Here is a 24,724-nt window from a genome sequence, read left to right as displayed (position 1 = left end):
ATAGACATAGCTTACTAGATCGGTCTTCGTGTGAACCAGTCGCTCTGCATTATTGTTCAGAAGTGTCTGTATAAGACCTCAAATTATTTTTTGGTGTATCTATGTTGATCTCATAAAAAAGTTAGGTAAGTTTTAACGTACTAGCCCACCACAACAATTAGGAGCATGACAGGAAACTAAATTGCACTCACATTAGATAATTGCTTAAACATTCTCATCCAATGAGGGTTTTCGCGATTGAAAAATCTGCCAGATGGCAATACGTAGACGCGAGGTCCAAATGCTGCATGATTGGTGGATTTTGACATATCTGTCAATGTCATGTCAAAAATAACCAATCATGCAGCATTTGGACCTCGCGTCTACGTATTGCCATCTGGCGGATTTTTCAATCGCGAACACCCTCATTAGTCACTAGTATACTTGTACTAATTTCATACCTAATACTAGGTAACAGTTTGTCTCGAAGTGATTTGATATTCACCTCCCTAGCTCCAGTGACGCCTTGTTTGCCGTGCGCCTAATTGTTTTGGTCGGATAGTACTGTATCCAACATGCTGCTATAAAACAGTGTCAAATTAAATCACCCTTATTCCACCCACAGTCCACAAACGGCGAGCCATTTGCCAACACAGACGCGGCTTTCCGCCTGGCCTACGCGGTCATCATGCTTAACATGGACCAACACAATCACAACGCGAAGAAACTGAACGTGCCCATGACTGTTGATGACTTCGTCAAGAATCTACGAGGGTGCAACGGTTCTGGAGACTTCGATCAGGCTATGCTGGAAGCTGTTTATTATTCTATCAAGTGAGTAAACTCAGAAAGGCTCATTTACACGCATTAAGTAGATAACTAAATTTTAACTTAATTAATGATCAAATTGCATCATAACTTTTTAACTTAATTTTAAGTCTATGTCCAAACGTCAGGCTCTTGTTTACTATAATAATAATAAATAATAAATATCCTTGGACATTTTACACTGCGCTTCTAGTCCCAAACTAAGCAAAGCTTGTACTATGGGTACTAGAGAACGGATATAAACATACTTAAATACTTTTTTTTTGTAAATACATACTTATTATACATAGAATATAAAAAAACTACTTGTCAAAACGTGTCAAGTGACATGCCCCGCCCACCAACTTACCCGAAAAATTAAGTTACCTACTCATCTATTTAATACGTGTAAATCAGCCTTAAAACTCTTGTAAGGCTTTTAACCCAATATTAACCAAACTACCTACTACTTTGGGATAATAAATGGGCCAGTGCTGAGAAGCGCAAGAAACTCTGTCATTATTGTTAGTGATGATTACTGATGATATTGACGATGTAGGATTGGTATTTTCTGGCAGAGGAGGCGCCGGTACTTATGGGTAGCCAACTGCCTCTCTGAACAAAAATTACGTGTTGAGTATGTCTTGATGGCCATACCCCACGCCCCGTGGCCGGCGCGCGTGCCATCGAAGCGGCAAACACCCTTTTTAACGATACCCCAACTCCTTGGAGGTAGTCAAGTTTCGGAAAAAATCAAATGGAACCGCGAGTCAATCGACACACAGCGCCATCTGTTGGTGGGTGGCAGTACTTTACACTACTTGTAAAAAGCAGCGCAGTTGATGAATTTGTTGATCATTTTGTTCATTACCTACTGTTCATACAAAATGAACAAAGGAATAACAAATAATAATTTATGATATACTGTAGAGACAACAAATAATAGTTTCTTCATACTGTGCACACAGATTTGCTAATTCAACCGTTAATAAAAAAGTGAGATTAATGATATTATTTATACTTGATAATAAAATAAATAAAAGAGTGCCGACATCTAGTGATAATTTTATTCCTTTTAACGAGTTTAAGGAAGTAATCCGATCAAAACGTGAAGTATTTAGCAAAATGTATAACTTTAAAATGATTTTCAACCGACTTCAAAAAAAGGAGGAGGTTCTCAATTCGACCCGTATGGTTTTTTTTTTCTATGTTTGTTACGCGATAACTCCGCCAATTATGAACCGATTTGAACAAATCTTTTTTCAGCGTATAGGTAATACCTCAAGGGTGGTCCCATTTAAATTTAATAGTAAAAAAAAACAACCCCCAAGGGTGGAAAACTAGGGATGAACTTTTTTATACGCAATATCTCCGCCGTTTATGAACCAATTTGAACTATTATTTTTTTGTTGAATAGGTATTATCAAAAGGGTGGTTTCATGCGAATTTGAAGAAAATATTTCACCCCCAAGGGTGGAAAATTGGGGATGAACTTTTTTATAATATACATTAAGAATATGGTCTCAATGTACTGCCTACCTTCAGTGGTAACATCAAGGTAATAATTAGTTAACTAAAAAGCAAGAAATAAGTAAAATTTTATAAAAAAGTAAAACCGACTTCAAAAAACCTACACTTAAAAGTAGAAAAATAATTACTAATTACCTACTTATTTATTAGGACGAATTATTAATATTTATGTAGGTATACCATGATTGATACTTTTGGAGTCGGTGCAGGCAAACTTTACATGTTTCATAATCTTGGCACCGACTCCAGAATTATCAATCATGGTATACCTACATAAATATTAATAATTCGTCCTAATAAATAAGTAGGTAATTAGTAATTATTTTTCTACTTTTTAGTGTAGGGTTTTTTGGAGTCGGTTTTTTTTTTTTATAAAACTTTACTTATGTTAGCTTTTTTTCGAATATAAATACAGGAAAAACAGCGAATTCTGTGCTTTGGAGCGCAATCTTGTTGATTCGTTTGAGAGAAGCGAGACGCCTAGGTGGCTCAAAGTTAGGTTGATACGACGCGACTTGTTTTTAATGTGGTTCCACCACCGGTCCAGAGATGGCGTTGTAACATCTCTTATCCCCCAGGAACGAAGAGATAGTGATGCCAGCAGAGCGAGTGGGGTTACAACCATATGACTAGTGAAACTCTAAAGTAGTTCCACCACCGGCCCAGAGATGGCGTTGTACTTACATCTCTCATCCCCCAGGAACGAAGAGATGGTGATGCCAGCAGAGCGAGTGGGTCCGGTTAGAGAGGCCTACTTATGGCGGGTACTACAGAGGCGCGGACGCACCGCCGCCGCCGCGTACCGCGCGCCCGCGCCGGCCCATCCGCACCACGCGAGATTGTTCACTGTTGTCTGCCCTTGTGCGGTGAGTGAGATAGATATAGATAGAGAAAGAAAAGAGAAAAGTTTTGTTTTAAAGAAAAAAATGAATGTCGCGGGAAACAGCTGGATAAGGGCAGCGCAGGAGTGGTTGTCGTGGAAAACCTTGGGCTCAACTTGGGCCTTTGACCAAGAGTGGACGTCCTTTAGTAGGAGGTAGGAGTATCCACTCCTGGTCAAAAATGCCCTCGATGGTTAAATGGCGCATGTGACAACAAGTCGAAACGGATATAAAAAAGTTTCAAATAATTTACATGTGCTCGCTCTCCTTTAGTCTGAGTTATCCGAAAAAAAAATCTGAGATACGCCTTTTTAACTATCAGCAGAATGCGAGAGAGAGAGAGTCTTCGTTTTAAACCAAAGAACGTCTACTCCTGGTCAAACGGTCAGGTAAAGCACAAGGATCTCCACAACAACTCCTCCTTCGACGCCTCATTCAGAAGTTTCCCACGACCTTCACTACTTATATCGTAAGCTCACTGAATGGGAGACCTACCTACACTACGAGTACATCGTCTGGTCTGAGGTCACTAATCGACAATTTTTGTGCTCCAACAGTCATTAATTCTGCGAGCTATCTAACTGAATTTATATGAATGATTTGTTGGATGCTTCCTGCTAAATAAAACACATTATTTCTCAGGTAACAGCCCTATCAGCGGCCTTCGAGCGCGCCGCGCCGCCCTCCCCCGAGGAAATCGAGTCCAACAACACGCGCTCAAGCGCCGCGCTACTAGCGCTGAGCGGGCTCGAGCGCTGCGCAGCGCTAGTAGCGCGGCAGCCGGCCGACGCGCTGACGGTGGACACTCTGCTGCTCACGCTGTGCAAGTTCACAGCGCTGCAGCCCGCTGTAGCCGCGCCGCAGCACCACTACCGCGCCATAGGTATGGAGACACTAGCGCCGCGCTACAGCGCTAGTAGCGCGGCAGCCGGCCGACGCGCTGACGGTGGACACTCTGCTGCTCACGCTGTGCAAGTTCACAGCGCTGCAGCCCGCTGTAGCCGCGCCGCAGCACCACTACCGCGCCATAGGTATGGAGACACTAGCGCCGCGCTACAGCGCTAGTAGCGCGGCAGCCGGCCGACGCGCTGACGGTGGACACTCTGCTGCTCACGCTGTGCAAGTTCACAGCGCTGCAGCCCGCTGTAGCCGCGCCGCAGCACCACTACCGCGCCATAGGTATGGAGACACTAGCGCCGCGCTACAGCGCTGAGCGGGCTCGAGCGTGAGCTAGAAATACTAGTGCCATGTCACTAGAGATTGCAATCCGGATTATTCGAAATTCGAAAATATCTGAAAAATCCGGATTTTGAGCCTATAAAAAAATCCGGATTTTGACTTTGAAATCCGGTTTTTTCGAATATTTTTACCCCAAAAATTTTATCATAAAATCATAAACCAAAATATCTATTTGATGCAACATGGATGCAAAACAAGCGAAGTTTTGATTGAACGCACCCGCACTTCGTCGCACAACACTCACACCTGCACTGTGCCTGCACAATGAAGCGTCATGCCGCATGCGTAAGTGAAGTCGCTAGTCGGCCAGTGAGTTTTATACGAGACGCTGATTCTGAAACACCATATCGCTGAGTTTTAAAGAGCAGCTAAATCGGCAAATATCCCTTGCAAGTGTAAGTCATCATCATCATCATCATCACTTCATCAGTCGACATCTCTCGAGCTTGGGTCTGATATTCAATGTGCCTCTTACCATTCGGTGATCGCTTCCTGTTTTGACCGAGTTGATGCAGTTGTACTAAAACGAAAAAAAATAATGCAAGGTTCAAATAATTTCGAAATTTGTAGCGCAAACCGAAAATAAGAGGAATAAATTCCATGCGCGAAAATAAAATAAAACGCTTTTCTTCAAATACTTACATCTTTTTGAAAAAAAAACTACGTTTTATTTAAATTAAATTGATGGTTTAAAAAATTTACCCAATATTCGAAAAATCCGGATAATCCGGATTTGTACGTAACACAAATCCGGAAAACCGGATTTAAAAAAAATCCGGATTTTGCAATCTCTACATGTCACTAACGCTAATACTGCTGGATCTCTAGCGGCAACATCAGCACGCTCACTGCGACACAAGCGCCGTGTTCCTAATGGCAACACTGGTGCGCCATGTCACTAGCGGCAACACTAGATGGCCATAAGTATGACATTAGCGCTACGTCACTAGTGCCATGTCAATGAGGGCTATCGTTTTAGTGCTCACCAGTTTGCGCCACTGTAGAGTAAGGTCCTGTCACTTGCTAGTAGCGAAGACAGTGGCACTAACTGGTGAGTGCTAAAGTTGTAGTAGGACTATCGCATTTGCACTCATCAAGATGGCGCCACTGTAGAGTAAGGTCCTGTCAATCGCCAGGGGTGCCAACTGTTAAGTATAAAAACGATAGCCCTCATTCAATATTACTAACAGCAATATTTTGTTTCCGTTGCTACTAGAGTTGTTCAGGTTAGCCTGACTATGGAAAGTGGCGCCAGATTAAATTCCTGATTCAAGTAAATTAATAAATTACACTCGACACAAACAAAAATAAACCTTAACTCCTTGCCACAGGTGTGACGCTGGGCCAGTCCAGCAAGGCACAGCTGGCTCTAAGACGCGCATGTGCGGTGGCAGCAAGACACGCTGACTGCGTGCGTGACGCGTGGAAGTACCTACTGGATATCGTCACTACACTGTTCGTGGGACGACTACTGCCTAAGGTAATGTTATTTTAGTTATTTAATCTGTAACAAAATAAGTATTGTCTATTACCACCAGCGCCACCTGGTTGTTCGTGTAGAAAGCTATTTTGAATTTAAGTCAGTCGTTGCCACGACATTACTGTGTTTTAATAGGTAATGCATTTGAACGTGGTTGAACATAGTCTTTTGAGTTGATTGTGCCTACCAGTGCTATCAGTGTTCAGTAACCACTTTATTCATGGGTAATGCAATTGCATTTTTGTTCATCATAGTTGAACATGGTCCTTCGAGCCGGATCTTGGTTGAGCCTTTACCAGTGGTGTTTTTTCATATTAACAAGGCTTCTGCTGGCATGTAAATACGTTTAGTGACTAAGGCTGAGTTGCATCACTTAACTTTAACGGTAAGTATAACGATAACATGTGCTTTTTGTATGGAGTTTGACAGATTTTTGACGTTTGTCAAAGTTAAAAAATATGGTGCAACCTAGCCTTAATTATAAGGGCTAGTTTGGATAAACAATCTTGTTTCTTTGCAGAGTATGGTGGAAGTGGAAGACTACCTAGCACCGAACGGGACAGTTTCGCTTCTGAGAGAAGCCGCGAGAGGCTCGGAGGCCGGCTTGCTGTCCAGCATTTATTCTTACATCGCACTGGGAGAATCAGGTAAATATGAGAATATTATAGATCGTTTCATCCACGAAGACGCGCCCCACCATTCTTCCGCTAATTGAGTGTTATCGGTACACGCTAAATTATCCATGATGCACACTACAATAATGACGCTCGGATTGCTCGGATCAAATTCCCCACACCCCGCGCTTTCCTCCACCAAGAATTGGTGGGACGCGTCTTCGTGGATGAAACGATCTATTGCCTGACCAGGAACATAAAAACCCTCGCCATGTTGCGGAAATCTAATGGTACTAATTTCTTTTAATGGCAACAATAACTAAAAACCTCATTGACATGTCACCTTGCATGTCAGTCTATTGCTGTCAAAGTGTAAACAAACTTTATTTTAAATGTGCGCAATTGATTTTGTGAATGAAATTGCTAAAATCTTTTTATAGTCGTGAAAGAAAAGTGGTTCACAATGTGTTAAAGTATTTGTAGAAGAGAAATACCAAGGGTTCGGACAATATTTTTATTGAATAATGTTTCCAACAAAGGTTGTCAAATTTTCATAAAATTAATTTATGAAAATATTAAATTAGCCCGTAATCCTTAATCCTGATAAATAAAGTTAGCCTATTAATTTAACACAGGTACGACTGTACTCAGTGTTGCACTATCAAATGCGATTGATGCGCCTCTATGCCAGGGGTTTTTATGTTCCTGGTCAGGCTATACCTATTATTATATTGAGATATTATTATGAAACTTCATGGTCATTATGAAAGATGCGAGCAAAAAAAGGCAAGATAAAATGATTCTTAATACTATTTTTTTTTCAGGTATTCGAACCCCAACGCCTCACGAAAAGAGTCTGATCGACATAGCAACAGACTGCGTGGCCAAATGCAACTTGCCCGGACTGCTGGTCACTGAAACCAAATTCTTACAACTCGAGAGCTTACAAGTAAGGAGTAGAAATTATTTTATTTATTCTTTTCACCGTATTCCTTTCAGATGTTTCACTCATAGATTCTGTAGAATGACATCTCAATTTCTTAATATGAACTTACCTATCTAATCCACGGACTTTTTTTATTCTTTTTAGAATTAATTACTAATAGTCCCGTTAAGCCCTCGTAGTAATCTAAACCACAAAAGTCCAGTGGCGTCGGGGTTCGAAGTTCGAGTCTATGTTTGAAACTGACGCCGTTGGGCTATTATCGGTTGTCATACCAAATAATAATAATAATAAATAAACAAACTTTATTGCCAAAATTGTTACGTAATTTGAGTTTAACAGCGGCTCTTGCACTAGGCTCGCAGGCCTGTATCGCAGCAGCCAGTGAGTGATTAATTTACTTTATACTGTGAAAAAGCTGCGGTTCTACTATGAATGATACAATAAAGTTTGAAGGTGTTATAAAATAAATTATTATTATTATTAGTAGTAGTCTAGTTTAGTTTTAGCATAATGTTCTTCTTTGTCAGGAACTAGTCCGAGCGATGGTGGTGGCGGGTACCCCGCCTGACGCTGAAAGCCTCCAGATGAATCCACCCTTGGAAGACGTCACCATTTTCTACTTAGAACTGCTGGAGCAAACGCTCATACAAAACAGGTAAATGGTTTGTTTAGTACACGAGTACTTACAGTTTGTCGTTTTGGCTGTGTTGCTACTGCCCTAGCTATGGTCACAAGCAGGGGGCTTAGTGTGAGTTTACATCAAAGTGTTCACTAGTGACTGCGCAGAAAAATGACATTAATAAATGTATGACGGATTGTACAGCGACCCTAGCGCATACTTTCAAGAACTAAAATCTTCATAGATATTTTTGACGCGCTCACTAGTGACGACGTTTGATGTAAACTCACAATAAGCCCTTAGAATGGTGGTTCGCGGGGTCGTCCAGGCTTGAAGAATTTCAATAATTTTCTTTAGCCTGTAATTCTTTATTTTTATTGTTTTATAGCATGCTTGCGATACTGCAGCTACCAAGCTATGAAGTCAAATATGCTTCAGATTTGTATGCTCTGTTAAATCATAATATGTCAATATCTTTCCTCACTATAGCTTCTTCTTTTACCTTATTTTTTCAGAGACCGCCTCCTCACAGTGTGGGACGAAGCCGGGCCGCACATCCGCCGCGTGGTCACGTGGTCGGCCTCCCGTTGCGGCTACACTCTCACGCGCACTCTCACCGCACTCCTGCGCAGCGCCGCGCGTCTGATGCGCTGCGACCATTGCGCCGCGCCTGTATTGCAGCATTTGAGGCTACTGCTGCAGCTGCCGCATAAGCCGTTACAGCAGCACACGCCTGCGGTAAATATTGTGGCTCGCCTCAAAGTTGTACTGTGGCTCGACCCACAGTTGGACTGTAGCTCGCCCCACAGTTGGACTGCAGCTCGCCCCACAGTTGGACTGCAGCTCGCCCCACAGTTGGACTGCAGCTCGCCCCACAGTTGGACTGTAGCTCGCCCCACAGTTGGACTGTAGCTCGCCCCACAGTTGGACTGTAGCTCGCCCCACAGTTGGACTGTAGCGCGCCCCCACAGTTGGACTGTAGCTCGCCCCACAGTTGGACTGCAGCTCGCCCCACAGCTGTACTAAAGTCCGCCCCTCAGTTGTATCACAACCGCTACTATTGTAGCGTTGAATGGCTCAAAAGCTACTGCTGTAGCATTCCACGTCTTATGTGCAGTAGGAGCGCCACATGGCGCACCATAAGCCATAGTATACGTTCATACGGTACTATTGTAGCGCCGCGCGTCTCATGCGCTGCGACCATTGCGCCGCGCCTGTATTGCAGCATTTGAGGCTACTGCTGCAACTGCCGCATAAACCGTTACAGCAGCACACGCCCGCGGTTAGTATTACCAGGCCAGTTCATCTCCGCGAGTTTGCATCGGAAACAAAACACGTGCGACTACATCTCCTGAGATATCTATTCGACAGGACAATCACGAGCGAGCACTGACGCACGCACGTGTATTCTTCACCCAGTAGGCGCAGTACCGACCACTGACGTTTGTCAACAAAATGGTGCTCGACTCTTGATACAAGCTAAATTACACCATAACGACATTGAGCATACATTTTTTTAAATACCTTCGCGAAGTAAACCTTCTGTACTTATTACTGTTCTGTGGTATTACTATAGACTCGCCCCACCGTTTTACTTCGGCACGCCCCACAGTTGGACTGTAGCCTCACCCCACAGCTTTAATAAAGTCTGCCCCTCAGCTGTACTATAACCGCTACTATTGTAGCGCCGAATGGCTCAAGAGCTACTGCTGTAGCGTATCGCGTGTTATGTGCAGTAGGAAAGGAACGGCGTTTGATTCATTACCGACGCGAGACTCATAAGTTACTGTCGGCACACCATGGCTCATATTTTACGCTATTTTTGTAGCGCCTTATGGCTAATATTTACCACCCTGTGGCTCATTAGCGCCTCACAGCTCATACACTACTACTGTAGGGCCGTATGGCTCATATTTAGCGCCGTATGTCTCATTAACGCCGCGCGGCTAAGACGTTACTATTTACCACCGCAAAGTACACCTCATGCATTACATGCACCATATAAGCACTGCGTGTCATGCATTACGGCAGACAATACTCTTGTAATCTTTTCTACTGATATTACCGACTGAGTCCATAAATAAACGTTACTCCTTCTCCCACAGATCTCCTGCGGTCTATACGACATAGTGAAGACATCAGCTCAAAACGTACACAGCGCGGATGAATGGCGCATACTGTTCGCGTTGCTATGCGCCGCCGGTGCCGGCGCCTGGCCCGTTGGAGTGCCGGCCGATGCTCAAAACACCAGTAAGTTCTAAGTACCATCTTTATCTCAAAGTTCCTAAATCTTCCCGTAGATGTCGTAAGATGACTAAGGAAGAAACACGGGAACATCATATCTCGCTAACTTGTTTGGCCAGAATCTGTCGCTGTAGTTGTGACGTTACAATTTAAATTAAAACACTTGTATCAGCTGTGCTTCGATGAGTAAATTACTTTGTGACGCCATACATTCGATTTAATTCCGTAACGCGTCGGAATGTGACCTTTTCATTTAGAAAAAGCCCAATTCCACATTTTTCCTGTATGTACTTGTAGTTTCATAGAATTTTATTGACTAACGATGTTTCAGCGTCGAGCCGATCAGAAGGCTCGGAAGATGAGAGTGAGCGACGACCCACTAGTGCCTCGTCGGAGAGCGAACTCTCGCAGTCGCCGCAGCAAGGGTGGATTCTGGTAAGTATACTGCGGATATGATTCGTTAAAGCATTCTTGTCCTCATTGTAATAGTTTTTAAAATGTTTTTCTTAATTAAAGATATAGATCGTTTCATCCACGAAGACGCGCCCCACCACTTTTTGGTCGATGGAATGTAATCCCTTCGTCGGAGATTTCAGTCACTGTACTTACAATATTCTGTGTTCGTGTAAGGCTGCCCTTCAGGGCTGCTTTATAGTTCGTTTTGTTTTATTTATTTCCATGTCCAACGTTGCCAATGAGGGCTATCGTTTTAGCGCTCACCAGTTAGCGCCACTGTAGAGTAAGGTCCTGCCACTTGCTAGTAGTGAAGACAGTGGCACCAACTGGTGAGCGCTAAAGTGGTAGGAGGACTATCGCATTTGCACTTATCAAGATGGCGCCACTGTAGAGTAAGGTCCTGTCAATCGCCAGGGGGTGCCAACTGTTAAGTGTAAAAACGATAGCCCTCATTATAAATAAACAGCATTTCGCTAATCCATCATGTTATTTTATTATAAAACAATGTGTTTCTATGGAGACGTCATCCATAGACATGACAGTATCCATGAGCGCACACGCACACTACAATAATGACGCTCGGGTTGCTCGGATTAAACTCCCCGCACCCCGCGCTTCCCTAGGACCAAAAAGTGGTGAGGCGCGTGAGGGCTATCGTTTTTATACTTAACAGTTGGCACCCCTGGCGATTGACAGGACCTTACTCTACAGTGGCGCCATCTTGATGAGTGCAAATGCGATAGTCCTCCTACCACTTTAGCGCTCACAAGTTGGCGCCACTGTCTTCGCTACTAGCAAGTGACAGGACCTTACTCTACAGTGGCGCTAACTGGTGAGCGCTAAAACGATAGCCGTCATTGCATCTCTTCCGTGGTTGTTGATGCACATTGCTGCCAATGCTGCCATCTTTTATAAAGAACCCCTCCCAGGTGAAGAACGAAGCCGCTCCCATGGTGGAAGGTTCCCCCGGCACTGGTTGGTGGGAGGACGAGCAGATTACCCTCCGCGGGCATCGAACAGCGGCCCTCGCGCGCTGTTGCGAGGCGCTGGCGTTGGTGGTGCGCGACGTGGCGCACGTCACGCCCTACAACTGCCGCGCCGCCGTGCGCGCTGTCAGGATCTTCGCCAGGGCGACGCTGCACGACGGTGAGTGATCCAGGGAACCCTCGACGTGGCTGGCGGGAGGACAGTCGCTGCTGCGAGGCGCTGGCGCTGTCAGGATCTTCGCCAGGGCGACGCTGCACGACGGTGAGTGATCCAGGGAACCCTCGACATGGCCGGTGGGAGGACAGTCGCTGTTGCGAGGCGCTGGCGCTGGTGGTGCGCGACGTGGCGCACGTCACGCCCTACAACTGCCGCGCCGCCGTGCGCGCTGTCAGGATCTTCGCCAGGGCGACGCTGCACGACGGTGAGTGATCCAGGGAACCCTCGACGTGGCTGGCGGGAGGACAGTCGCTGCTGCGAGGCGCTGGCGCTGTCAGGATCTTCGCCAGGGCGACGCTGCACGACGGTGAGTGATCCAGGGAACCCTCGACATGGCTGGTGGGAGGACAGTCGCTGCTGCGAGGCGCTGGCGCTGGTGGTGCGCGACGTGGCGCACGTCACGCCCTACAACTGCCGCGCCGCCGTGCGCGCTGTCAGGATCTTCGCCAGGGCGACGCTGCACGACGGTGAGTGATCCAGGGAACCCTCGACATGGCTGGTGGGAGGACAGTCGCTGCTGCGAGGCGCTGGCGCTGGTGGTGCGCGACGTGGCGCACGTCACGCCCTACAACTGCCGCGCCGCCGTGCGCGCTGTCAGGATCTTCGCCAGGGCGACGCTGCACGACGGTGAGTGATCCAGGGAACCCTCGACATGGCTGGTGGGAGGACAGTCGCTGCTGCGAGGCGCTGGCGCTGGTGGTGCGCGACGTGGCGCACGTCACGCCCTACAACTGCCGCGCCGCCGTGCGCGCTGTCAGGATCTTCGCCAGGGCGACGCTGCACGACGGTGAGTGATCCAGGGAACCCTCGACATGGCTGGTGGGAGGACAGTCGCTGCTGCGAGGCGCTGGCGCTGGTGGTGCGCGACGTGGCGCACGTCACGCCCTACAACTGCCGCGCCGCCGTGCGCGCTGTCAGGATCTTCGCCAGGGCGACGCTGCACGACGGTGAGTGATCCAGGGAACCCTCGACATGGCTGGTGGGAGGACAGTCGCTGCTGCGAGGCGCTGGCGCTGGTGGTGCGCGACGTGGCGCACGTCACGCCCTACAACTGCCGCGCCGCCGTGCGCGCTGTCAGGGTCTTCGCCAGGGCGACGCTGCACGACGGTGAGTGATCCAGGGAACCCTCCACATGGCTGGTGGGAGGACACAGTCAGATCGCGCTCCGCGGGCACCGCACCGAAGCACGATGCTTGAGTGATTCAGGGGAACCCCCGGCATTGGCTAGATCCCACTAACTTCCTTCACCTACAGGTAGATCTCCCTTCGGGGACATCGAACCTTATTAGGGCTATCCTGCACGATGGTGAGTGACCCAGGGGAATCCCGGCACTAGTCTGTCTTTTGTCGCTAAGGCTACGTTATCTGGTAGTGATCGATTCAGGGATCATAGCCACAAGAGACTAGATTCGGAGCCAAAATCAAAACAGGGTTCCTCAAACAGAGGTATGCGAACCATCTTGGTTCTGGGGTAAAGAGTACAAGACAAGATGAATCGATTTAATTTGCATTATGTTAGCAAAAAACCGTAATTTCCTAAATCACGTTGCATTTTCTACCAGTCAATCTTATACATGTCTAGACACAGAAAATAATTTGACATTTCGTCACAGACATTTAAGACCCACGCGGCTGTCAATATCATCAAACATTTAACACTAGTGTTTCCCCCAGCCAAGAAGAGCCAAATCCCACAACAGCTTTGTGTCAATAACATCAAATATAAACAATATTGTTCCCCCAGCCAAGAAGAGCCGCGACGGGCGCAAGCAGCGGGCCAGCTCGCGGCGGCGCGACGACTCCAGCGACGAGGAGATCGACACGCTCGACCAGTACCACCTCATCAGCATACAGGTACACAAATAACAATAATTGAAATAGATCAAGGCTGGTTTTAGAACCGCGATGACGCACACTGACTGTCATCAAGTCTTTCCACAACGACCGGCCCGCATCTAAAGTACGGCCAACGAGAAGCGATACCAAATGTAAACAAACCCAATTTCATTGTCATTTGGTATAGTAGGGGTAGGTTGCACCACCTATCTTTAACGGTAACTATGACGATAACCGGTGCTTTTTGTATGGAATTTGACAGATTTTTGACGTTTGTCAAAGTTAAAGTAAGATGGTGCAACCCAGCCTAAGGGTTTGACTTTGACATATTTTGGCGGGAGAACGAGACATTACGACAAATACACAAGATGTGAAGAGACAGAATAGATTGTCAATTCGAAAGTCGAATCGACCTTTTGTATCGCTTCTCGTTGGCCGTACTTTAGGCTTCCCGCGACTTTTATCAGACCGCCGCGGCGGTGCCACAAGGGAATTTTCAGCACTGCGGGCTATGTTGATTACTTTGGTTCTCCTATAGAATAACATTGATTCGATCATGCAGAAATAAGTGTGTGGACCAATGTCATCCATGCTATTCTAATCATCGGGTTCTATTCTACTCTTGCTATATCATTTACTTTAATAATTCCGAAATTTATTAAACAAAGACACTTTATTTATCGTGTTATATTTTTTTGTTGTAGTTACTGGACCTCATGCATACTCTACACAGCAGGACTGCGCAAATATTTAAGTGGTGGAGGGACGAGGCCGATCAAGGACAAAGTAAAATATATTTTTTTAATTTTTAATTTCTTTAATTGTTTTTTATTTATTTATAATTGTAAATAATTAATGTTTTAGATGCCGAAGAATACGACTTATGGGAAGTGGCTTGGATGCCACTTCTACAAGGTATTGCTGAATTCTGCACTGACAGACGGAAACAGGTATGAAGTAGTTTCGTATTTCATCACTTTATTTATTGTGAACTAGCTTTCCGCCCGCGACTTCGCGCGCGTTGACTACATTATCTACATATTTTACGGAACCCTATTTTTTTCCAAAATAAAATTTAGCCTATGTTACTCATGGATAATGTAGCTTTCGAATGGTGAAAGATTTTTTAAAAATATCAAATTTCTGACTTCACCATACCATTTATATGATCATGTTAACATGGGCTAGTCGGCTCATATACCCATTTACCTAACACCCTGTATAACAGGGGTGGCCAACTTGATTAGACATAAGATCTAGAAACCCTGGGTGATCTACCACTTACATCTTGAAATCTTAAATGAAATAGCATAGTTTAGTATACAATCATGTAGTATTTTTTGCCTTGCCATGATCGACTGGACTAATAGTCGCGATCGATCGGTTGGCCACTCCTCCTGGTCTATCGGCCGAATACTTAAACACTACTCAAATCTGTCACTCAGCTGACGGGCTCCTAAATTTAAGTATCCTTCAATTTTAAATGGTATTCTCAAACGCTCAACGGATTTGAAGCCGTGATCAGCTAAGCAGCTGTCAAATGTTTACATAATGGCAACATTTACCAAAAAAAGTATGTTTTCATTTACACAAATGATAACTTTACGTCTTTTATCCATTACACGCAGCATCGTTTGGTTATGTATTGTCTTTTATGGAAATATACTCGATCAACTTAATATAGAACAGTTTATTTTTAGTTTCTATTATATATAAATCTCGTTTTATCATATAAAAAAATTTATGCTTGCATTTTTATTTAATTAAAAAAATAATTTTAAATGTGATACTTTTTATTGTTGAAATCTATTAAGTGGCGATCGTGGACCGAAACGTAACCACAATTGACATTTATTATTGTTGACTGACAGAGCATCAAATTGACAAATCAACAACTCTTGGAAATGCTGCTATGCGATGTCCCCTTAATCCTCAGAAATAGGCATGTTTATGTAAAGCGATTTCATAGCAGCTATTTTGGTTGTTACTTCGTGCACATTTCGTGCACTATACGATGCAAGATACCGCGCAAGCACTCTCAAATTTAACAGCTGCTTAAGACGATTTGACAGTTGTTTGAGTAATGCTTAGCGTTGAATGGCGTTTCAGTATGCGAAAATTCATTTAAGTGGCGTTTGAGTGCAACTTAATTTGAGAGGTGCTTAAAAATTGAGAACTGCTCAGATATTGTTTTGAGTATGCGAAATGTAAGTTTAGGAGCTGCTTAACTATTTGAGAAGCCGTCAAATATTTAAATGGCGTTTCAGTATTCGGCCGTATAACTATTGTCTATGCCTCTTTGTAAATTAACACACGTTTTGTGTCGTGTTCAGGTGTCCAACAGTGCAATAGCCTACCTCCAAAGAGCGCTGTTAGTCCCAGGCCTATCGCCAGGGGCAGGCGGCGCGGGCGGTGCGGGTGGCGCGTGGGAGGCGTGCTTCCAAAGGGTCCTCTTTCCTCTGTTAGAGAGGCTGCCACGGCGGGCTCATATTGCAGCCAGGGCGAATACTATTATGTGCAAGGTACGTGGGTGATAGACAGATGTAAGGAGTAGTATACATGGTTAGAGGGCGCTTCTAGTCTTTAGTCTATGGACGGGTGTAAGAGACGCGGGCGGCGCTTGGGAGGCGTGCTTCTAACGAGTCCTCTTCCCACTATTGGAGAGGATACCACGGCGGGCGCATATTGCGGCTAGGGCAAATACTATTATGTGCAAGGTACGTGGACTCAATGCGAGCAATGTAACTTTGCTTTGTAAAGAAGGCGTTGCTAGTCCCTGGTCTGTCAATGACGCGGGCGCGGCCGCGCGCGGTGGGAGGCGTGATTCCAAAGAGTCCTCTTCCTTTTGTTAGAGAGGCTGCCACGGCGGGCTCATATTGCGGCTAGGGCGAACACTATTATGTGCAAGGTACGTGGACTCAAAATGGGGAAAGGGTCGTCTACCCATTGTTGGTGAGGTTACCACGGCGGGCTCATATTGCGGCTAGGGACACTATTATGTGCAAGGTATGTGGGCACAGTTTGGCGAATGTTAGGTACATTGCTAGAGGGCTCTGCTAGTCCTTGGTTGTTAATGGCGCGGGCGGCGCGTGGGAGGCGTGCTTCCAGAGAGTCCTCTTCCCATTGTTGGAGAAGCTGCCACGGCGGGCTCATATTGCGGCTAGGGCGAACACTATTATGTGCAAGGTAAGTGAAATCAGTAATGTGTAGTGTAGAGAGTGTTACTTTGGCCAGAGACCACTGGTTCCCTAGTTTGTCAATGACGCGGCCGCGCGCGGTGGGAGGCGTGCTTCCAACGAGTCCTCTTCCCATTGTTGGAGAGGTTGCCACGGCGGGCTCATATTGCGGCTAGAGCTAACACTATTATGTGCAAGGTATGTGGGAGATATGCAGTGTCAGACAACTTTTGCTTGTGGACGCTCATAGTGCCAGGTCTGTTGCTGGATATGGGGGGCGCGGGAAGCGTACTTCCAAAGAGTCCTCTTCCTTCTGCTAGAGAGGTGGCTTAGGTGAGGTCACATCGCAGCCAATGCTAATACTGTGGGCCGATGATTTGAAGTATGAGGATTGTTACTTTTGCTAGTGGGCGCTGCTAGTCCCTGGTCTGTCCTCTTCTCTCTGCTAGAGATGCTGTCGAGACACGCAAACTAGGCGACTAGGGCAAACACTAATATGTGCAATTTATGTGGGTGATATGCATTGTGAGGAACGTAACTTTGCTTGAGGGCGACGCCCTTCCTTCACGAGGCTGATTCCCGATTACCAAGGAGTTCCACATAACCTGTTGCAGCCCTCGTTGTGTATGCATAAAGAATTGCCTCGGTGAAATAATCCTCGTATTCGTGTGCGTCGGTATCTACAGGGTGTTGATTTCAATCCTCGCCATATTTAGGGAGTTGATTATGTAGCTTATACTGATCACGAAATTAAATTCGAAAAAAATAAATTAAAACGAACTTTAACTTTAGTTAGTCAAAGAAAAATACCTATTTACACTACCTACTTTACGTAGCCACGTAAAGTAGGTAGTGTAAATAGGTATTTTAAAGGAAGCCTCCTTCAGTAGGCTATCCGACATGAAAAGCAAGTGATCCGCGTAGCTCGATGGTGCCTCAGTGTAAACGTATTGCAGTATTGCGAGCCACAGTACAGTTGATGCCGCACGGAAAATATTCGCTAAAAATTCCACTTTTGTTTGTAATTTTGTGGATAGTACGTTTATAGAAGTCATAATAGATCACCTAAATAAATATGGCGAGGATTGAAATTTGAAATCAACATCCTGTATAATATGTCTTTGGCACTAACTATTATTTATTAATTTGCAGGTGTTCCTCCAACACCTATCAGCGTTGTCCCCGCGAGCCAGCTTCACGGCTCTCTGGCTGCGCGTCATCGACGTCCAAGCGTCGTTAGTGGCGGCGGGCGCGGACGACGCGCTGACCGAGGCCGCGCTGGAGTCGCTCAAGAATATGATCCTCGTCATGGACTCTGTGCGGGTGAGTGCGCTCCCGATAGCTGAAGCCGCGAGTAGTGCAGGCTGAGGGCTTAGTGTGAGTACATCAAACGTGGTCACTAGCGAGCGCGTTAAAAATATACAGGGTGGAAACGTTAAGTGATCTCACTCGATTATTTCTAAAATATACAAGATATCGAAAAACTGATTACTGATTCTGAAAGTGCTTCATAAGCTCTTTCAAACGGTACCAATAATAGGTTACAGAATAAACTGGATCTATCCGAAAATTCAATGTTTCCAGCTTCAAAATCAAAATGCGTTTGACGCAAACTCACACTACGCCCCCTGGTGACTCTAGGATCTGTATCAGAACCAGCTATACTTGATCCTTACCATCCAGTCAATGAGGGCTATCGTTTTAGCGCTCACCAGTTAGCGCCACTGTAGAGTAAGGTCCTGTCAATCGCCAGGGGTGCCAACTGTTAATATAAAAACGATAGCCCTCATTCCCCTTCATGAGGTCTAAGAGATATTTACAAGAGCTCTGATCGAAATCTTTACTTGACAAAACCATGTTGTTTCAGATTTTCAGTAATGGAGACAATTACAATGAACTATGGTATATCACCTGGGAGAAGATTGGAGAGTTCCTTCCTAATCTCAAAGAAGAACTATTCCCTCAAGGTTTGTACACAACACTATAAACCAAGTCGTATTATTATTACCAGAAGGCTTCTAAGGCTGAGACGCACCATGTTACTTTAAATCTACTATATAAAAATAAGTCGGGTTTTCCTCCCTGACGCTATAACTCCAGAACGCACGAACCGATTTCCACGGTTTTGCATTCGTTGGAAAGGTCTCGGGCTCCGTGAGGTTTATAGCAAAGAAAATTCGGGAAAAGGGGGTAAAACAGGATCCACGCGTACGAAGTCGCGGGCGGCCGCTAGTTTGACTATAAATACGTTATAATTACGGTCAAAGTTAGGTGGTGCAACTCAGCCTAAGGGATTGACTCACGGATTTGATTGTCCGCTGCCGGATCCGATTGCGCCATTCTATAGTTTGCTTTATTTGCAGTGAAAGACAACACCACAGCCAATGTACCAGCGCCACAACAGCCACTGCCATCGATGCCGACCCTCGTCCCAGTTCCAACCAGTACGCCTTCCACCTTAATACCTCCCCACCCCTTACTCCCCCCGCATAACCAAACATCCCCTCAGCACACATCGCCAGTGTTTGTGCCAACATTGGCGCCAACATCACCCGTGAACCTTGGCCAGTCGCCGCCAAAGTTGGCGCCAACGTTGGTCGCTCCGACCCCAGTTAGTGGAATGGTGCCGATACGGAATCAACTGTACGACCAGGCCGGGCTGACGTCATCAGTACTGTTGCAGCCGTTGAATGAGGTAGGCTGACTGGGTTTTGGGAAAGATACAGGGTGTAGAGGATAGGTTGGTATACATATTTTGTCCTAGTCCACATGTGAAGACTCCATAAGAACAAAAGTTAAAAGTTTTTATACAGGGTCTTAGGTAAATGGGTATATGAGCCGACACTAGCCCATGTTAACATGGGCATATAAATGGTATGATGAAGTCAGAAAATTGATATCTTCATTTGAATTATTTATATTTTCATACAAATCGGATTTTATAAAATTTATTTTGTATGAAAATTAAATGATGATATCAAATTTCTGACTTCACCNGATGAAGTCAGAAAATTGATATCTTCATTTGAATTATTTATATTTTCATACAAATCGGATTTTATAAAATTTATTTTGTATGAAAATTAAATGATGATATCAAATTTCTGACTTCACCATACCATTTATATGCCCATGTTAACATGGGCTAGTGTCGGCTCATATACCCATTTACCTAACACCCTGTATAGTCTTTTATTTTAATTTTTTTATTTTAATATTTGACTATATTTTGTAAGCACTATTTTTAATAGTCCATGCAAATAAAGGAATTTTGACTTTGACTTTAGTGTAATTCTGTACGAGTGGCATACATTACTTTTAATAACAATAACTTTACTTTCAATTATAAAACTCAGTGTTTTAAATTGCCAACCTATCTTTTACACCATGTATGCTTAGTCATGTCCTTGTGCAGTGACGCACACTTAGAAACATGATAATAAGGTTATAAAGATATTTAGTTTGTTTTACTAAATGTACTGATCGGTGTCTATTTTTTCCAGATGATATCGACACCGATTGGGATATCGATCCAATCGCAGATGCCGATCCTCTACCCGCAGACTGCGCCCGAGCCCCTTCAAACCCAGATCTCGCCCGAGCCAATCAAAATTGAACCCAACGCCGCCGTCACACCGCCCACTTTACTACAGCCCACCTACATAGAAAATATAGTCCCAGACAAAGATATAAATCAGAGCGAGCTATACGCAGAGTACTTGACCAACCCGTACAACGAAGCGAAAGATTTGTCCGCGAAAGAAGCGACTTTGTACGACCCCGAGAGCCAAACGATTGACCAGACTGTACCCGATTCGGATATCAGAAATCCTTTACTATCAATCCTGGACAAGCAGAAGGCGTTGAGCACGAACACCACCCCTATGCACACTAGAAATAAGACTCAGTTTGGATCGACGGACAACCTTAGGCCTGACTCAGGTATTTTCAATTTCTCTAGCTACTTTAGTTCGGTAAATGAGCGGGGGTCGGAGGTGTTTGACACCTTGATGTCGACTCAGGAAGGATAGCTACCGCCCGAGTGTGATATAGGCACGTGGCTATAAACTGTAGCATATTCAATTAAATTAGAATAACAAATTGTCAAATTAATGAAGTCCAGTTTTTATCTCTTTCTATTTAATCTTTCGTCTTTAATCTTTATATGAACTACATTTTACAGAATCACTGATGATTTCGTTCATGACTTTCGTTTTAAAAGTGTATTTACTTTATACCTGATACATAAGCTTCATAAGGCCACATTTAAAAACTGGACTTACATATTCATGAATCAGGATAGGAAATAATAAAGTGCCACAAATAAAAATATATCAGAATCAAAAATAGCAGTGCTATAACCGAAACTACTCGCAATTGTTCCTTTAAATCTGGCCCAGAGTATCTAATATTAGAATTATGAAAATACATATTAAGTTTCTTGTAATAATCATGTATTCATGGGACTACATTATCATAAGACAATCCATAGTCTTTTTTATTGATGGTAGATGGTTATCGTCTTTCTACAGAATAGATTTATGGTGATCAGCACATCTCTACCCACATAATCGTTGCAAAATCGCACCTTTTTTAAACACATAAGGACACCTTATTTAACTTGATATGTCCATGTAAACTTTGGTCTTTCATTTGCTAAAAAAATATTGGGCAAAGAGAGGGCCTTTCTTTATGTATCACTGCACCTCGATACCCTTTACTTAGGTACCATAGATAAGGTGCTTGTTCCTTCACTAAATCATTATAATGTTCAAAGTTGAATTCATATTAGTATTTATAAATTGGGATACGGTTGTTTTTGTATAAGTAACGTTTCCTATGAGTACTAGTTGACGATTGTGATGCACTTAGGCGAAGATAACTATGTTGCTTTATAAAGAACGCACATATATCCCATCAATCGTCATCCGTATTGAACTTTTAACATGCAGAAGTGTATAAAAATATGAATTTAAGTAACTGATAATAGCAGTTTTAATATCAATGGCAAACGTTCACTTTTAACACAAACTGTTGTAGTACAATCTCTGTTAATGGTGTGATAGTAAAACCCTTTTATTTAAAGGAAAAAGTTCCTCCATTTGGTAAAATGGAATCATCATTATAGAAAGTAAGAAAGAAAGAAAGAAACATTTATTGTCATTATCAGCTCCTGAAGTTGAGACAAAGATAATGACGATTTGATTTTATGAAAGCCTTAGCAAATTCTTAGGTTTCAAAGTTCTTTCGGTACGGATAGATGTGCGTTCATCTTTATAGTGTAACTCTTTTAATACTTACTTCACTTTTTTTGTCCAATAAGCGAGAAGGAGAATGCCCCATATTATTATGGCATTTCTTTCAGTTTCTTAACCAGTAAACTATTCCCTGCATACTTTGAGTAATATTCACTAGCAGGTTAATATTTGTCTATGTTTGGAAGGATGACCAGAGACAAATTAAAACAGTCTATGTTTTCATATTACTCAATGGATATTTATGTTGAGCATTCGAAGAGAGAAGCTATCGACCCACTGAGTAAGTAAGCACTGCTTGAATTGTTATCAAATATTGTTATGTAGTTTATTACACAATTCTAGTTTTCTCATTAAAGGTATATTCACATACGTATCTCTGGCACTCTGAGTTTCTATAGTGATTACATAGAGCACACGGTGTGAGACTATGTGAACACACCTTTACCAGCCTTTTAATGCAATATAAAGAGGGTGTCAAAACTTACAACACGGTTGAGTTAAATGCACACCCGGCGGCCGTGACGTCACATCGACGCTCTATTATGGACGGGGGGAGTCGCATTCCAGCGAGGTACGCAGCTAACTCGTACGGGTTATAAATAGTAGTTATTTGTTGTATGTAGTTTTGTATGTATGAATATTATAATGGGGATGTTGCCTGGGTCAAAAAGCAAGAGTTTTAATTAGTCCGTCAGTTAACTTATCAAAAAATACTCTACACGTATTTTTCACTTTTTCAAACTAATGAAAATTTAAAGAGATAAAGCGCCCCAAAGTTCATAAGAAGAGGCCCGTGACGTCAACGCTTGCTTAAAAATGCCGCACGTTGTGACGTCGTGCGCAACTTCAACGCACCATAACTATGTAATTATTTGTTAGATTGACAAATAAAAATATATGTGTCCAATATTTTTTGATATTAAACATTACGGACTAAAAAAATTTTTTTAGGCAACTAGCCTATTGAACTTGTATTGCTTTGTCATGCAAGTACGTACGATATAGCATGTGCTCTTGGACCATTTAAACTATAGTATAGGCGGTTGGGTGTTGTCTTATGAAATTAATTCTGACTCGATTTTGAGGTGTTAAACATTATTATTTTGGCAACTATTTACTCACAACATTTTTGGCACGTTGCAGGTTTGGGTTTAGTTACTAAAATATTGAGTCGTTTTAGTCATATTAGCACTTTGAGAGAACTTATTTTTATCTATTCGTTTCGTTATGTATTTATGTTGAAAGATAAAAAGAAAGATTTAAGTGGATAATCTCAAAATCGAGCCAGTTATGGACCTATGTAAATCACATAATATGATTTCTATTCCAATTATAAAATGGCATGGGATGTGATGATGTTTTATCACACACACACACACACAACAGCATATCAGACTATACATTTGTTTAAAAATAGCACCACTACCATTGTATATTTTCACCTTTGAATAAGACTTTTTTAGTAAAATTTTTAGATGCCTTGTTTATTGCATTACACTTTTATTATGAAATTAAAGTACCATTCTTATATGTTGTGGATTTGAAGGGCAATAATGAAATTCGGCCTATCCATGTTATGATAACTTAACTGTTTGATACTTTGCTAATATACATTCCACGCCATTCTTTACTTTCAATTATATTTATTCATTTAGTCGTACTATAAGTTAGTCCACTGTATCGTTAAGTTTCATATTTAATATTTTACTTGGTTAGCGAAATTTTCAGGGTCACTATATTTTTGGACTGCAAAAGATGTACATTATGTAATTATACTAGGACGTTTCTTTTTGTATAGAGAGATATATTACTAAACAATCAGTCTTATTGTACGTTTAACGGTTTAATAATAAAAACGTGTTTAACAAAACCCCTGTTTTATTCGGACGAGGGAATGAAACCAATGTTTTATAGAAAAATCAACAGTATATTAGAAATTTACATTATTTACACAGTATTTACACGAGAGCGCCTTCACAGAAGGCAAGGGACACGGTGCTTAATTTAAATACAGTCTGAGACGACACGACACAACACAACACGGCGCGGATCACACCCGCGACACGTGCAAGGGTCTCTTGTAGGGCGGGTGCGGCGCGCGCAGCAGCGGCGGCGCGCAGCACGGCGCCTTGCGCGGCGGGCACAGCGCGCGCGCCCACACGCGACCCGACTTGCGCGACCACGCCCACGCGCCCGCCGCCGCGCCGCACCACAGGCACAGGCACACCGACCACGCGCTCGTCACCGGCCCGCTCTCCACGGTGCCGGCTTCCAGCTCCGCCGGCAGCGTGATTCCCGAGTGCGCCGCTCGCAGCCGCGCCTCATAAACGCGAGCGACCGTCGCGCCGCCCGCCAGCGTCAGGTACAGCGCGCCCGCGGCGGCCGCGCGCGCCGCCAGCCGGCCCACGCGGCGCGCGCCCCGGCCGCCCAGCGCGCGCCGCACGCGCACGATGCCC

At 44.0% G+C, this 24,724-nt stretch overlaps 2 protein-coding genes and 1 non-coding gene across 3 annotated transcripts in view; 1 reads left to right on the top strand and 2 right to left on the bottom strand.

Moving 5' to 3' along the window:
* garz (Sec7 domain-containing protein garz) overlaps window positions 1-22,725 on the top strand; it is a 31,498-nt gene extending 8,773 nt beyond the window's left edge. The window contains exons 12-30 of the mRNA XM_028311573.1: window positions 605-813; window positions 3,017-3,182; window positions 3,840-4,080; window positions 5,768-5,916; window positions 6,437-6,563; window positions 7,355-7,479; window positions 8,004-8,131; window positions 8,611-8,833; window positions 10,201-10,345; window positions 10,671-10,774; window positions 11,725-11,941; window positions 13,743-13,852; window positions 14,539-14,620; window positions 14,699-14,784; window positions 16,168-16,356; window positions 18,163-18,333; window positions 18,878-18,977; window positions 19,374-19,705; window positions 20,514-22,725. Coding sequence (XP_028167374.1) covers window positions 605-813; window positions 3,017-3,182; window positions 3,840-4,080; window positions 5,768-5,916; window positions 6,437-6,563; window positions 7,355-7,479; window positions 8,004-8,131; window positions 8,611-8,833; window positions 10,201-10,345; window positions 10,671-10,774; window positions 11,725-11,941; window positions 13,743-13,852; window positions 14,539-14,620; window positions 14,699-14,784; window positions 16,168-16,356; window positions 18,163-18,333; window positions 18,878-18,977; window positions 19,374-19,705; window positions 20,514-21,041 — 3,432 coding nt within the window. The 3' untranslated portion in view covers window positions 21,042-22,725. The remainder of the gene's footprint in view (window positions 1-604; window positions 814-3,016; window positions 3,183-3,839; window positions 4,081-5,767; window positions 5,917-6,436; window positions 6,564-7,354; window positions 7,480-8,003; window positions 8,132-8,610; window positions 8,834-10,200; window positions 10,346-10,670; window positions 10,775-11,724; window positions 11,942-13,742; window positions 13,853-14,538; window positions 14,621-14,698; window positions 14,785-16,167; window positions 16,357-18,162; window positions 18,334-18,877; window positions 18,978-19,373; window positions 19,706-20,513) is intronic.
* Window positions 1,366-1,495, bottom strand: LOC114357795 (U11 spliceosomal RNA). The gene has a single exon (XR_003656331.1). It is a non-coding gene; the product is annotated as a U11 spliceosomal RNA (small nuclear RNA).
* A 1,449-nt stretch (window positions 22,726-24,174) lies between the features above and the next one.
* LOC114357788 (frizzled-9) overlaps window positions 24,175-24,724 on the bottom strand; it is a 25,801-nt gene continuing 25,251 nt past the window's right edge. The window contains 1 exon segment of the mRNA XM_028311575.1: window positions 24,175-24,724. This exon segment is cut by the window's right edge and continues 7 nt beyond it. Within this exon segment, the coding sequence (XP_028167376.1) occupies window positions 24,319-24,724 (406 nt within the window). The 3' untranslated portion in view covers window positions 24,175-24,318.

The sequence above is a fragment of the Ostrinia furnacalis genome, unplaced genomic scaffold, assembly GCF_004193835.3.
Source record: "Ostrinia furnacalis isolate ACB-3 unplaced genomic scaffold, ASM419383v2 OfSCF3352, whole genome shotgun sequence".
NCBI lineage: Eukaryota > Metazoa > Arthropoda > Insecta > Lepidoptera > Crambidae > Ostrinia > Ostrinia furnacalis.
Note: the sequence above shows the minus strand (reverse complement) of the source record. Positions and strands in the feature narration are given on the sequence as shown.